Source organism: Molothrus aeneus, chromosome 18 (assembly GCF_037042795.1).
Source record: "Molothrus aeneus isolate 106 chromosome 18, BPBGC_Maene_1.0, whole genome shotgun sequence".
Classification (NCBI taxonomy): domain Eukaryota; kingdom Metazoa; phylum Chordata; class Aves; order Passeriformes; family Icteridae; genus Molothrus; species Molothrus aeneus.
The window spans coordinates 4304432-4316993 of record NC_089663.1 but is presented as its reverse complement, the minus strand read 5'-3'; the positions used below and the strand labels follow the sequence as shown (position 1 = coordinate 4316993).

The following is a 12562-nucleotide window of genomic DNA, read 5'->3' as shown; positions in this document are numbered from 1 at the left end:
CTTTGAAGTGGTCAAAAGCACAAAGAGATTCACCAGGCTGTTCTCTAAGGTATTGAAGTACTGAAAGAAAAAATTCCCATGACAAAATGCAAGCAGGAACTCATAGGGACACTTTGTTCAAAGAAACAACCAGTCCCCCAACCCCTTTGGATTCAGGCACTCCCACAATTCCCTGATGCCTTCCCTAGGGAAAAGTACTACAGCACTTTTAAAGTTCCCTGAGAAATTGTGTGTGAAGGGTTAAGCCAAAAGCACATTTTTATAAGTACTTTTTCCCAGGCAGCAGGAACCAGTGGCTGCTGGACTCTGACCACAGCAGTGGAAGTGGCTGAGCTTTGCCCCAGACACCTCCTCCCCTGGGGACAGGGGCAGGTGGCTCTTTTGGCTGAATGAAGGCACCAAGAACAAGGAACAACTCTGAGAATGTTCCCTTTGGGACATCCTGTCTTGGAGTAGGTTCCTTCCACAGTCTTCCTCCCCACTGAGGGTAAAGCAGGGTGACACTGCCAGGAGCTGCCAGTGTTTGGTCTCACATGGTTTAATACACTATGACTGCACTGTAATGTTGAATTCTTAATGAAAAAAATTGAGATACTCACTGGATCCGAGTGGTTAGGAGAAAACAAGTAAAAACCTAAAGAGGCAGCAGAGAAAATAGAGAAGGAGTGAAAGGAGAAAAAACAAACAAAAATAAAGTCAGTTCAATGTCGAGCAGTGAAGCAATTCCCAAAGGAAAGGTCCCACTAACAGCAAATCCTCTCTGACACCCTGAGATTGGGAGTATCTGGAAGATTTTCTCCACAGAGATTTGCCAATAGATGTCATTGGCATTTCACTGCTCCTTTTGGAAAATAAACTTTCTGGGGGTGGTTTGGGCTGTAGCAAGTACACTCCAGACACATGCATTTGTGGGGATGCAGAATAAAGTGTTACACTGAGGAAGAGCTGGTGGAAGCAGAGCTTGAAAACACACACCACTGACTGTGCTCTGGAAGAGGTCAAAAGGACTTTAGTCTCAAAATTAAATACCCAGCTTTCAGATTTTTTGGATGTTTTAACTCTGCCTTCCAGACTGCAGATGAAATGGGATAAATGGAAGATCCTGGCAACACTTTGGATCTGATAATTTATATTCAACCAGGCTGTTCACGTTGCTTTTGGACAATCACTGGTTAAGAGCATCACTTCTCCACCCATAAATACAACTCACCCAGAATAGCAAAAATCACCATGAAGAAAAGCAGGAGGAGAAGGATGTCAATAAATGGTGGGAGGGACTGGAAGATCTGTCGCAGATTTCTGAAAAATAAGAGAAAACATTAATAAATTAAAATTTGCACATTTACTCCTCCAGGTTGTCAGGGGAAATAAAAAACCCCACCACCACCCCCCACACTTGAGGGCTTTCTTCCCACTCCCTCCAAGGATTAAAAGTAGAAAGCTTGCTAAATTAGGATCATTTCCAAGCTACCCATCTGTCCTTTGCAGTCAGCTCTCAGGTACTGCAAACAACACTAATGTCATGTTGTCAGCTCTCCTTCTGCAGACTGAAGACCAGCCCTGATTCACTGTGCATCTTCCAGGCAAGCACAGGAGCAGAGCCAGTGCAGCCACACCCTGTGCTGGTCTCCCTGAGCTGGTTTATACACCCAAGCCCTGTGCACCACCAGCACATCCACACTTAGCTCACAGTGGAACAATCTCCAACACAAATGCCAGTGAAAGCACTGACTTTCCTGGGATGTTTGCGGGATTTTGTTGGAATGCATGAAATAGAAGCCTCTCTGAGTCCCTCAGAGAGAGAAAGGAATGCAGGGATTAAATTGGAACCTTTAGAGAAAATGAAATATATTAAGCCACACAGACATGAAGTAAAAGTGTAAGCTTTAGTTTTAAGTGAGTAGAAATATATTTTAAGTGCCTTAAGAAACTGTGTTAACTAGTAAAAGCCCTAAAGCCTAGTTTAAAGTTCAGCAGCGTTACCTTTCACAAAATTTACTTAGTGCCAGACATAATGAAAACAGCAGAACATTGCTTGCATTTCTGGATAGAACAGACAGAATTATTTGCATGAACAGACAGAAGTACATGTGTAGATTTTGGGTAAGAACTGACACTACTTTCACACATTAGAATCAAGCTCGGATAGGAAGAATGTTTTAGAATCGTGTTTTTAGCTGATTGGATGATTTATGAATAAAATCCCACTGTATGGGGTGCAAAGGAAAAGGAAAAAAGGGATAGTAGCTGCTGCTCAGAACATCAGGACTCTATGCCAGGAAGCTTCAGCACAGACCTCAGTACTCTGAAATCTTTGAGACTGATGTATTCACACAATAAACAACCTTACACCAACCAACAACAGCTCCTCTCTCTTTGAAGACCCAAGACCCATGCCCAGCTCGAGGATCTGAGTGCTTTCCCTCCAGCCCAGCCCCAGGAGGGAGGGCAGAGCCCAGCATCACCTTCTGACAGCCCCACAGTAGCGGCAGTCCACGAGGAAGATGCAGCGCAGGGCGCGGGTGATGCGCACGTGCGAGGTCTGGCGCACCAGCACCACGATGGCCTCGATGAACTGCACCAACAGCACACACGTCTGCAAGAAAGGGGGGATCAGAGGCAAAGCTCTGCCTCACCACCTGTTTATCTGCACATCTGAAGGATGGGAGGTGTCCCTGAGTGTCAGAACCCAGGAAATTCCTCTGGCTGCCCTGCCCAGGGGGCTCAGAGCCCTTGGCACAGAGCCCAAGACACCTGTGCCTTTGATCTTGACCCATGGAGCAAATAACCACCTTTATATAAGGAATTACAAGTCAAGAGAGTTTAAGTAGAATAATAGTTAGTTTGTCACGGGGTGAAAAAATAAGATTTTTGAGGTTTTTAGAATGGGGGCTCAGGGTCACAAGATGGAGGAATTTGGGCGTGCCATGTCCTTTTTCCTTCTTCTTCCTACCCTCCATCTTCTGGGTGATGCTGGCATTTTTGGATTGGTTTAGAGTAGAAGCTCACTGTCTAACATAGGTGATAGGTATTGGGTGATAGGTATTGGGAAGTTATGGTAAATAATGTAGACATAGTTTTTAGTATAAAAAGATAATACCACCCTGAGGGTGTCAGTGTGCCTCTGTTTGACCTGCTGAACGGACCTCAGCAGGCCAGAGAAAGAATTTTATAAATAAGATACAATAAACAACCTTGAGAACGAGAACAGAAGAGTTCTGACTCCTTCTTAGACTTTCTAACGTATTTTGGGGTCACTGTGAGCAGCAGAGATTCTGAGACCTGAGAGTTGAGGGATCTCACATGAATCATCCGGGAGCTGGGACACAGCAGCTATGTCACCCTGCTGCAGTGCAGGCCAGTATTGCATCTGGCTCTTTGGCTCTTGGAGGTGCTAAAGGAGAAACCCTGACAATCAAGCAAGAAAACTCACCTTGACCATAGTCCTTTTGTGCCTGATAAAGGTTTGGAAGCCCAGCCACCTCATCTTCATGGAGAGCTCAAAGACGACCACGATTAACGCAAACAGCTCCAGGGTAGCGTGGACCTGCCACAGCACAGGCTTGGTGAGAAGAGCAGCACAGCAGAGGCCACACTCCTGCCCCTCCTTTTCCAAGGAGCAGCTGGGTTTGACAGCAGTCTGAGCATTGCCTTGTGGCATGCAGGAAAACCCCAAGCCACTCTTTTACAGCTATCATAGCAGTGTTTTTCAAAATTTCTATATCTACTGCTTTGTGCTTTCATTAAAACCTGTGCAGTTTTTCTCTAAGCAGTACCAGGCCAGAAATTCCTGAAATCCATGTCCCCTCTGGGCTTGAGCAACACAGGAAAAAAGTTACTGATACATTTGAAACAAAAGGCCAAGACATCAACAATTTGAGCAGAAACACTTCGAAAAAGATGGAGACTAATTTTTTTAGTGGAACACAGGAAGGAGAGCTTCTGGGCAGGGAGAGAAGGGTTTTTCCTTGAATTAGAATTCTGGACAATCACAGAGAAGGTCCTGATCTGTGTTCTAGGAACCAGTGGTAGTGCTGGGGTAATGGCACCAGCCCTGACAACAGCTTTGAAACCACCCCATCAAAACCCACAGTCTGCTGAGTTATCTCATGAAAAAGGAAAAACCCACTTATTTCTGTTACTAAATGAAGAACTGCACAAATTGATAACACAAAATGAGTATCACTTTCATTGTGGTCTGCCTAGATCAGATGGAAAAAAGGAAGTTTTGCTGTCTGGCCTATCTGCTGTCAACCATTTACAGAACAAACCAGGTGGATTTTTTTCCTCTTACTGCCTCCTCCTTCCTCTCTGTTTGGCCATCATCTTCCTCTTCCCCAGGCTGCAGAGCAAGCAGACTTTGCCATTTAGGGCCAGTACTCACAAAGATGCCCAGGCGGAGCATGGGGACCGCTGGGGCCTCGCACAGGGACAGCAGCAGCAGCAGCAGGGCTGTGCTCAGCTCCATCAGGTAGAAAAGGTGGTTGTGTGCAAAGAGGTAGGCAGCGAGTGCTTTGGCATTTTTGGGGTGGGTGAAGAACTTGTCATTATTTTCTCCTTCCTAGGGCAGCAGGAATAAAGAAGGGAACAGCATTAGTGACTCGTGGTGCTATAAAAGAGTAAAGAATGCAGATTTTATAGGGATTAGATACAATTCCCAACAGACAATTCCCATTTACAGCCTGTTGTTAATGTGTTTATTGAGGAATGGACTCTACACACACGGGATATCCCCTTCTATTCATAACCACATTTCAGTAATGAAACTCTTTAATATCCACAAACTCCTGCTTCAGAAACCCCTGAGCCTTTTCACAATGAGGCAGAGAGCTGGGAGAGTTTGTAAAGGCAGGCAAAGAAACTTCAGCTGACATCCCAACACAAACACAGCACTTCATTTACTTGCAACTACTTCCACATGTTTACAGACTTATTTGATTAAACTTCTCCAGGACAGAACACGAAAACACCCAGATAAGCTCCAGGGCACCTGGCTGACAGTTGTTCCTCCTTATCTTGGCCTTGCAAAATGTCTGGGAGAAAACATTGGAGCACACACAGTGTTTTCTGCTTCAGGAATATAAGACAGACTCCATGCAAAATTAACAAGTCTCTATGCTGATTTGTCATTCCCTCTTAACTAGAAAGCTTAATTAACATTAAAAGGTCAGATACTCCATCTTAACACTTTGCCTACAACTGATTTTCAAACAGCTACATCGTGACTATTTTTACCCCTAGGATGAAACTTAGTTTGGGGAGATTTTAGAGGGTTTTCATCAGAACCACCCAACAGCTTCTTCTTTTTCTAGAGTCAACAGTTCTGGCAAGGGAGCTTTTGTTACTCACAGGAAACTTGCTGCCTCTTGGGAACTGTCATAAGAGATCACTTTTCCCCAGCAGGGCCACACAGATGCACAAGAAGTGGTGAGGTTTTATTTAAATTAACATCTTCTCAGGCAGGCAATTACTGCAAGGACAGCCAAGCTATTACTATCAAAGCAGAATAGCTGTGATTGCAAAAGGATAACGAGGTCAGGGAACTCTCCTTTAGGAAGTGAAGCATTCTCCAGATTCGCTCAGGAGAGGGTTCCCAATGTGTCTCACTGACTCCAGCTCACACTGGGTTTCAGAACAAACACTGCTGGGTCAGAGAGCTGGGCTGGAGCAGGACAGAGCCAGCCCTGCACAGAGCCCAGGCTGGGATCAGCAGGGTCTTTCCCATCCACCCTGGCAGGAGACACTTGTGGAATGACAAACAGCCTAAATCCTGCCTCTTGGGAGCCAAGCAATTCCAAACGTGCCTGGACAGCAAAGCCCTCTTATCCAGACCCAACACTTGCCTGCAGCCACTGCTCACAAACCTCTCTTGAAGCAATTCTACCTCATTTCAAGGACAGTGTCACCGTGGCCATTGGTGAAGGCAGCAGCAGCAATCATCCCCATCCAAAGGGCCAGGCCTGCTGTGCCCATTACCATCAGAGCTGCACAGCTCAATGACCCTTTGCAGAGATGCTCCAATAATCAGGAGTTTAAACAAAAGCCTGGGATGGAGGCTGGAGCCACCCTGCCATTGTCAGGGCTGCTACAGCACACCACAGAGCTCAAGTGTTGTCAAGGTCCAGCCTACACTGTTTTAAAATATCTGAGAAGTGAGATTTCTCAGTCCTGTGGGGTCAGAGCACAGACAACAAATAGTTTCTGTCACCTTGCAGTGGTTTAAACAAAAAAAAAAAAAACAAAAAAAAACAACCTAGCTGGGTCCAAAGCACCCCAGAGCTTTGAAAGGGAACAAAGAGAAGGAAGGACGGACACTAATGGAACCAGCAACCACTTCAGACTGGACAGCTCTGGGAGAAGCTCAGTTTTGGTGGCTAATTGCTCACACCAGATGTACAGCACCTTAAAAAAGCAAACCCTTAGCTGCAGTAAGGATGGTGTTTCTGAAGGATGGGTGGGGTTTGATTCTTTGCTGTTTTAAATATAAATTTCACTCCTGGGCTGATCCTAATCCCAGCATCCTTTAATCCTGTAGAAATCAAGACCTCTACTTTCTCCTGTGTCTCACATGACCTGCAGGACTTGACTGACACTAACTGGGCCACCCCATGGCCTAGGCAGGTTGGGACCTGCACTTGCAGAACAGGAGAGCACTGACCATTCCCCCTGGAGCAACTGCAGAAATGACAATCTGTGATCAGCTACAGAAACCTCCATGCCAAGGTGGCAGAACTGTGCACATCCTGAACCCCAGCCAGCACAGTCCTTTGGAAATCCCTTTTGGGGATTTTGTTGTTGGTTGCCCCAAATGACTCCCAAAGCCTAACTGGAGGTGCCCCCAGCACCGCCCCACTCCCAAAGCAGAATCCTTGGCAAGGCACTGAATTTTCAGGCCCAGAACAGAAGCTGTTTGTTTCCCATGGCCAAGAAGCAGTGTAGCTCCTGCAGAGCATTGTCCCCCCATGCAGCAGGGCTCACCTGGAGGTAGATGGCTGCCTCTTGGTAGTTCATCTCCCAGTTGTGGCGGGCAGAGCTCTGCTGGGCACAGCACTCCCTGGCCGCGGGGCTGGAGGCATCGCTGACCACGTCGTAGCTGCCTCCATCTGCAGCAGAGAAACAGGGATCAGCCATCAGCAGGCTCTGGGATCACAGACAGCCAGGGCAGCTGGGAAAGAGGCAGCTGCACACTGACAAATTGACTCTTGGCAGGTAGGAGCTTTAAAGAGACACTGAAACGCAGCACTTGCACACGGGGAGGCTCCCAGAAGATCATCAGAAGAGACAGCTTCCTACTCAGTACAGCAAGCAGCTCTCCTGGCTCAGGGGTGTGTGCTGTCATGCCTGAAGCTTGCTATCAGCATCACAATCTACAAGCAGGCAGGTAACAGCCACCAGCCTCCCAGGGTGGCCAGCCCAGTGAGGAGAAGAGCATTTGCTGCAGGAGCAGAAAGCTTTTGCACGTGTCCCTGGAGCAGAGGCCATGGAAGGATGGACACAGCACTGCCCCTGCCATGGGGCACCAGTGTGAGGAGAGAAGCTGTCAGGACTTGGAGCAGAAAGCCCCATTTCTCCCAGCACTTCACTAAATAACACATCAACACTCTGAGGTGCTGATGAGTACTGACACCCCTCTGATGCAAACAAACCGCAAGATGAATTTTCTGTTCACACTGCACACATTAATTCTGACATTTCTGAGCGCCTGTCCTTCTCACCAGCAAAGAACTACAGAACAATGCCATACTGAATGTGTTAAACAGATTTTGTAAATAAAGATTTTGTTAAAAAAAACCCCAAAACAATTCAATTGCAAAAAAGCAAGTCCCAAGAAGAGCTGTACATACACAGTGCCCTTCCCACAGGAGAGTTATACAGGGCATGTATGAAAACTCCAAAATAATTGCCATTTTTGCATTCTGCAGCCTCAGTACTATTAAGACAGATGACAACTAAGCAAGAAGACAATTACTGTACAAAAAAGGAATGTCACTTGGTTTCCTCTTCTGGGACTGGAGGTTTTATTTTACCTTTGACAAAGAATACTGAGCAGAGAACCCCCAGCAGTGACACCTGCTTAGGGCCTGTGGTGGAGCTAGCCACACTCTCAGTTCTTCAGAGTTTCAAACATTCCCCACATCACATGGTTGTTCCTGCTCTCAGAAGAGACTTCCCTCCTCCAGTGCCTCATGTTCCCAAAGTGGGTACATGTAAAATGGAGCTTGCCAGCACAGCAGTGCTGATTTCCCCCTTTTTTTATGAGCACAGGAGCTGTGGTGTGGCAGCTCATTCCCTCTGTGTTCAGAGTTGTTATCTGAGAGTGGGCAAAAAGCACCACGAGGTTCTCTTCCCCTCTCATGACAGCCTGCTGAAGATTTGCTGTGACAAAATAATCCTGGATGAATTACTGATTCAGTCTCTCCAGAACACCCTCTGGAGTGGAGAGGGAGCCCATGCCAAAAACTCTGCACCCGCCAAGAGAAATGGCACCATGTGCTCCTGGCAGAGGCAGGGAGTGGGAAGAAATCAGAGCCCCTTCACCAGTGCACAGCCACAGCTGCCTCTTCCACCCCCAAATCAAATTAAGATAACATTTCTCTGGGGTTTGTGAAGACCTTCCAGATTGCACACTCAGGTTGCTGAGCATTCTGCAGCACGAAGCCTGTTTCTCTTCCTTGCTTCCCCCACACCCTTAAAATACCACTCAAAATCTGGACAAATGTCTGAATGAGGCCGGTTCCTCCCCCACACCCCTTGATTTAGCACAGCTCTTGAAAAAAAAAAAAACTGAATGATGGAGTTTTTATTTATCCACGGAGCTGGAATGGCAGCCTTCTGGTTTGTCTGCTTTTTAACTAAGAGATGACAGCCATATGCAAAAATCAGAAGCGTTATATTGCAAGCTCTAAAAAGTTCTTAAATGTTATTATTTACAAAGGTTTTGCTGGGGATGTGTCCCAAAAAGACAGACTCCCTCAAACTGCAGCCTGAGAGCAAAACCTTTTCACATTTGATGATAAACAGTTACAGGAGGAGCATATCTTCATCAGAACCTGGACTTTACATTGCAGAACATACAAAATTTATGAGGATCAAAACACACTGTGACCAAAACAGCAAAGGTTTGCAGCATTAACCTAAACATCAACACACTGGACCCTGCCCAAAGATGCCAAAATCACCTTTAACCCTGACAAAGATGCCAAAATCACCTTTAACCCTGACAAAGATACCAAAATCACCTTTAACCCTGAAGCAGCTCTTTTGCAAAAATTAACCTCCCTGGAAAGGACAGACACAAGGAAAGACACACCCCAGCAAAACCCAGGACAGGACCCGGCTCTTGTGCTTCCCACAGAAGAGCTGTCCCAGCTCTGACACCAAGGTTGCAAATACAAAACAGCACTCAGAGATGCAAATCAGAACCAAAAAACAGCTCTAGAAATCAAGATGCTTTCCTGCTGTCTAAACCAGGCACAGACAACAGCAAATGCACTCGAGTGTTCCGGTGGGGAGCTGCATTTTGTGGATCAGCTCCTTCCCCATCAGGTACCAGAAGGTTGATCTAGCATCCCTGAGGCAACAGCATCATCTGGGTCATAAATAATAATAAAAATAATAATAAATTCCAAGAGCAGCCCTCTGACTGTGTGCTTGGCAGCCCTCCAGCGAGCTAATTTCCTCAGCTGCTCCCATGATAACAATGACACAGACTAATGCAAGCTCGGCTCCGCTTGTGCTGCACCACATCCCCGACGGCGTTTACCATCAGTATGGAGCTCAATGAGATAGGAGGATCTCTGCACGGGGCTCCCGGGATCCTCGAGGTAGATGGCAGGCAGCTCCCTCCACTGCATGGCAGCCCCTGGTGCTCGCAGCCCGCCGCTCCTGCCTCTCCTTCCTTCCCAAAGCTGCTCCTCGGGGCCAAGCTCCGCACAAAAGATCCTGCTCTGCTGCCTGCAGAAGTGAGCGGCTTCTCCCCTCCTCCCCTCTGAGGAAGGGCTCTGTGAGAGATCCTTTCCCTGGGTGTTGCCCAGGGTGAGATTTTGGAAGGTCGAGCTGCAGGATGAGGAGTGAGATCCTTTGCCTGGGTGTTTCCCAGGGTGAGATTTGGGAAGGTTGAGCTGCAGGACGAGGAGCTGCCAGGCACAAGCGTGGTGCTGGCGAATGTGCTGCGCTCTCGTGTTTTGGCATTTAGCACAAGTTGCTCACGATGAGCTAACGGGGAGAGGAGTGGAAGTGCTGAGCAGGCACAGCAAGGGATCTCCAGCACGAAAAAGAAAACAGATATTTGGTGAAGTTTGCGGCGCGAGGGGCACGCCAAAGGAAGAGAAGTGAGCCGGTCACAGATGGCAAAGCTTCCTTCCTTACACTTGTGTAACTTATCCCAGGCGTTCCCTGAAAACAGAGAGAGGCAGGGAGGGAGGGGAAAAAAGAAAAGAGGGGGGGGGGAAAGAGAAAAAAAAAAAAGGAAAAAAGGAAAAGCAAAACCAGCTGGCTGCTTACACAAGGCATCCAGAACGAGACTGCCGGGACTCCAGCATTTCCATTCAGTGCAGCCGAGCATGCTCCTGTGTAAATAGTTTCCATATGTCATCATTACAATAAAAAACAAAAAAAACAAGGAAGAAAGAGAAGGAGCATAAACTTTCCAGAGCCCAAACCTCTCCCTCTGCAAAACAAATTCCCTGCTTAGGGGAAGGAAAAACTCTCCATGGGCCGAGAGCAAACAAACTCCTCTCATTCGGAGGAGCTCATGCAGCCATGGGGGATCTCTAGGGCAGAGCTGAGAGGAGAATAAGGGACAGAAAACATCCACAGGAGGCTGGGATAAATCACCCTTTCCAGCCAGCTATTATACATCAAACTGAAGTCACTCTGGAATTCCTGGTTTTTGATGTCTGCACTTCTTCAAATAAATAGTATTTTTTTCAAAATTCCAACAAACTAGTAACCTCCTACAAATTCAGAGAGTTATGAACCAACCCTACAGGGCAGCTCTTCCTTTTGCCTTGGAGCTCCCCCAGCCTGGCTCTCATTAGCCAGTTTGCCAGATGTTCTGCCTGCCAGACAGCACACACTTTTTATGGCCTTGCACTGAAACAGACTGAGATTCCCTTACTGGCTCACTGCCCTACTCCAAAGCCTGCACTGGACTTCCCAGGGCTGTCTCCTAAATGCTTGAGGATGGTTTGGATGATAAGTTTCCATCCTGCCCAGATATTGCTATTTTATCAAGTACATCTGTGATGACAGAACACTGCAGAACATATGAAGGCAGAAGTGACTTAAACCAGCAAAAAATATCCTTATTCTGTCATTCATACTGTTCATGCATCACGTGTGGAGTCAATGTAAGATGCAATATGCAAGTTGCTCCAGTGAGTTCCATGTGTGAGTAATGTTTCTCTTGACAGGCAAAAAAAGAAATGCCAAAGACACACAGCTTTGGAGACAGGACACATCTTCATTCATGTGGCCTTGCAAGGTCCCTGATCCACCAAAAGAGGGAGGAGGAAGGAAAGCATCACCTCCTGCATTGGGGAAAGGTCAAAGTGTCCAGGCACCAGTGTGTTCAAGGCTGGATGGGGCTGGGAGCAACCTGTTCTCCAAAAATGTGTCTGTTCCTTCCAATCCAAAGCATTCCATGATTTTACCATTCTACCATCCAACTGGAGTCCTTTTTTTCAGGCTTTGCATTCCTCACTGCCATAACCCCCTCTATTTCTCCATCTTCACTGGATCTGTAATTCCCAAACTCAGACACAGAGCCCAAGCTTTTGGTTTAAGACAAACATAATACCAGGCATCCCACAGCACTGAACATGAGCCCATGGAAGAAGGCAGATCCCAGCAGGATCAAAGGTTCTCTTGGTGCTCCTGGATCTCCCTGAGCTCACACCCAGGAGCCCTGGGCTGGCTGAGGTTTCTGGCTCTCTCAGCCACACTGCTCCCTGAGGCTGTGCTGAGGATGGACAAGGAGAAGAAGGACAGCAGTCCACAAGCATTCCTCTCTCCTGGAAAGCTCTCATCAGCTGAACACTCACTACAGAAGGTGCCAATCCATAAAAAAACATGGAAACAAGGTAGATGCCTACCCTTCCCCAACACAATCTGTGCAGGCATCTCCAGTCCCAAAGCCAAGATTTTAGTCAAGTATTGGAGTTGTCCCAGCACCAATGAGGGCATTTTCCCTTCCAAGGGCTCACAGGCCATGCAGCTTCACCTCCAGAGGATAAATCTTCCCTCCCTCCTCCAAGGAGGGTGATAAGAAACTGCTCCTTCCAAGCACTGAGACACAAACACACATGGGCTTGTCTCTTCAAGGCCAGGCTCACCTACCCCGGAGAAAAAAAGCTGGGAGCTGCTTGGAAAGCACAGCTGGTCTGGCGCTTGGCCACACATCTCAGAGGTGAGACAGACAGACAGACAGGGAAATCTCTGCCTTTGCTGCCTGATTGCCAGCTCAGTGCCGTGCCAACGGGAGCATCGCAGGGCTGGTCCCTGCTGCCCAAAACATCTCAGTGCCTGGTTCAGGGGACATTGTGGGAAGGAAGAGAACAGC

At 47.3% G+C, this 12562-nt stretch overlaps 1 protein-coding gene across 2 annotated transcripts in view; it reads right to left on the bottom strand.

The window, feature by feature from the left end:
• TPCN1 (two pore segment channel 1) overlaps window positions 1–12562 on the bottom strand; it is a 42355-nt gene that overhangs the window by 17787 nt on the left and 12006 nt on the right. For both annotated transcript variants that reach the window (XM_066562100.1, XM_066562101.1), the window contains 7 exons: window positions 6979–7103; window positions 4385–4561; window positions 3434–3547; window positions 2466–2596; window positions 1211–1299; window positions 600–634; window positions 2–60 (listed from right to left, as the gene is read on the bottom strand). In XM_066562100.1, the coding sequence (XP_066418197.1) occupies window positions 2–60; window positions 600–634; window positions 1211–1299; window positions 2466–2596; window positions 3434–3547; window positions 4385–4561; window positions 6979–7103 (730 nt within the window). The remainder of the gene's footprint in view (window position 1; window positions 61–599; window positions 635–1210; window positions 1300–2465; window positions 2597–3433; window positions 3548–4384; window positions 4562–6978; window positions 7104–12562) is intronic.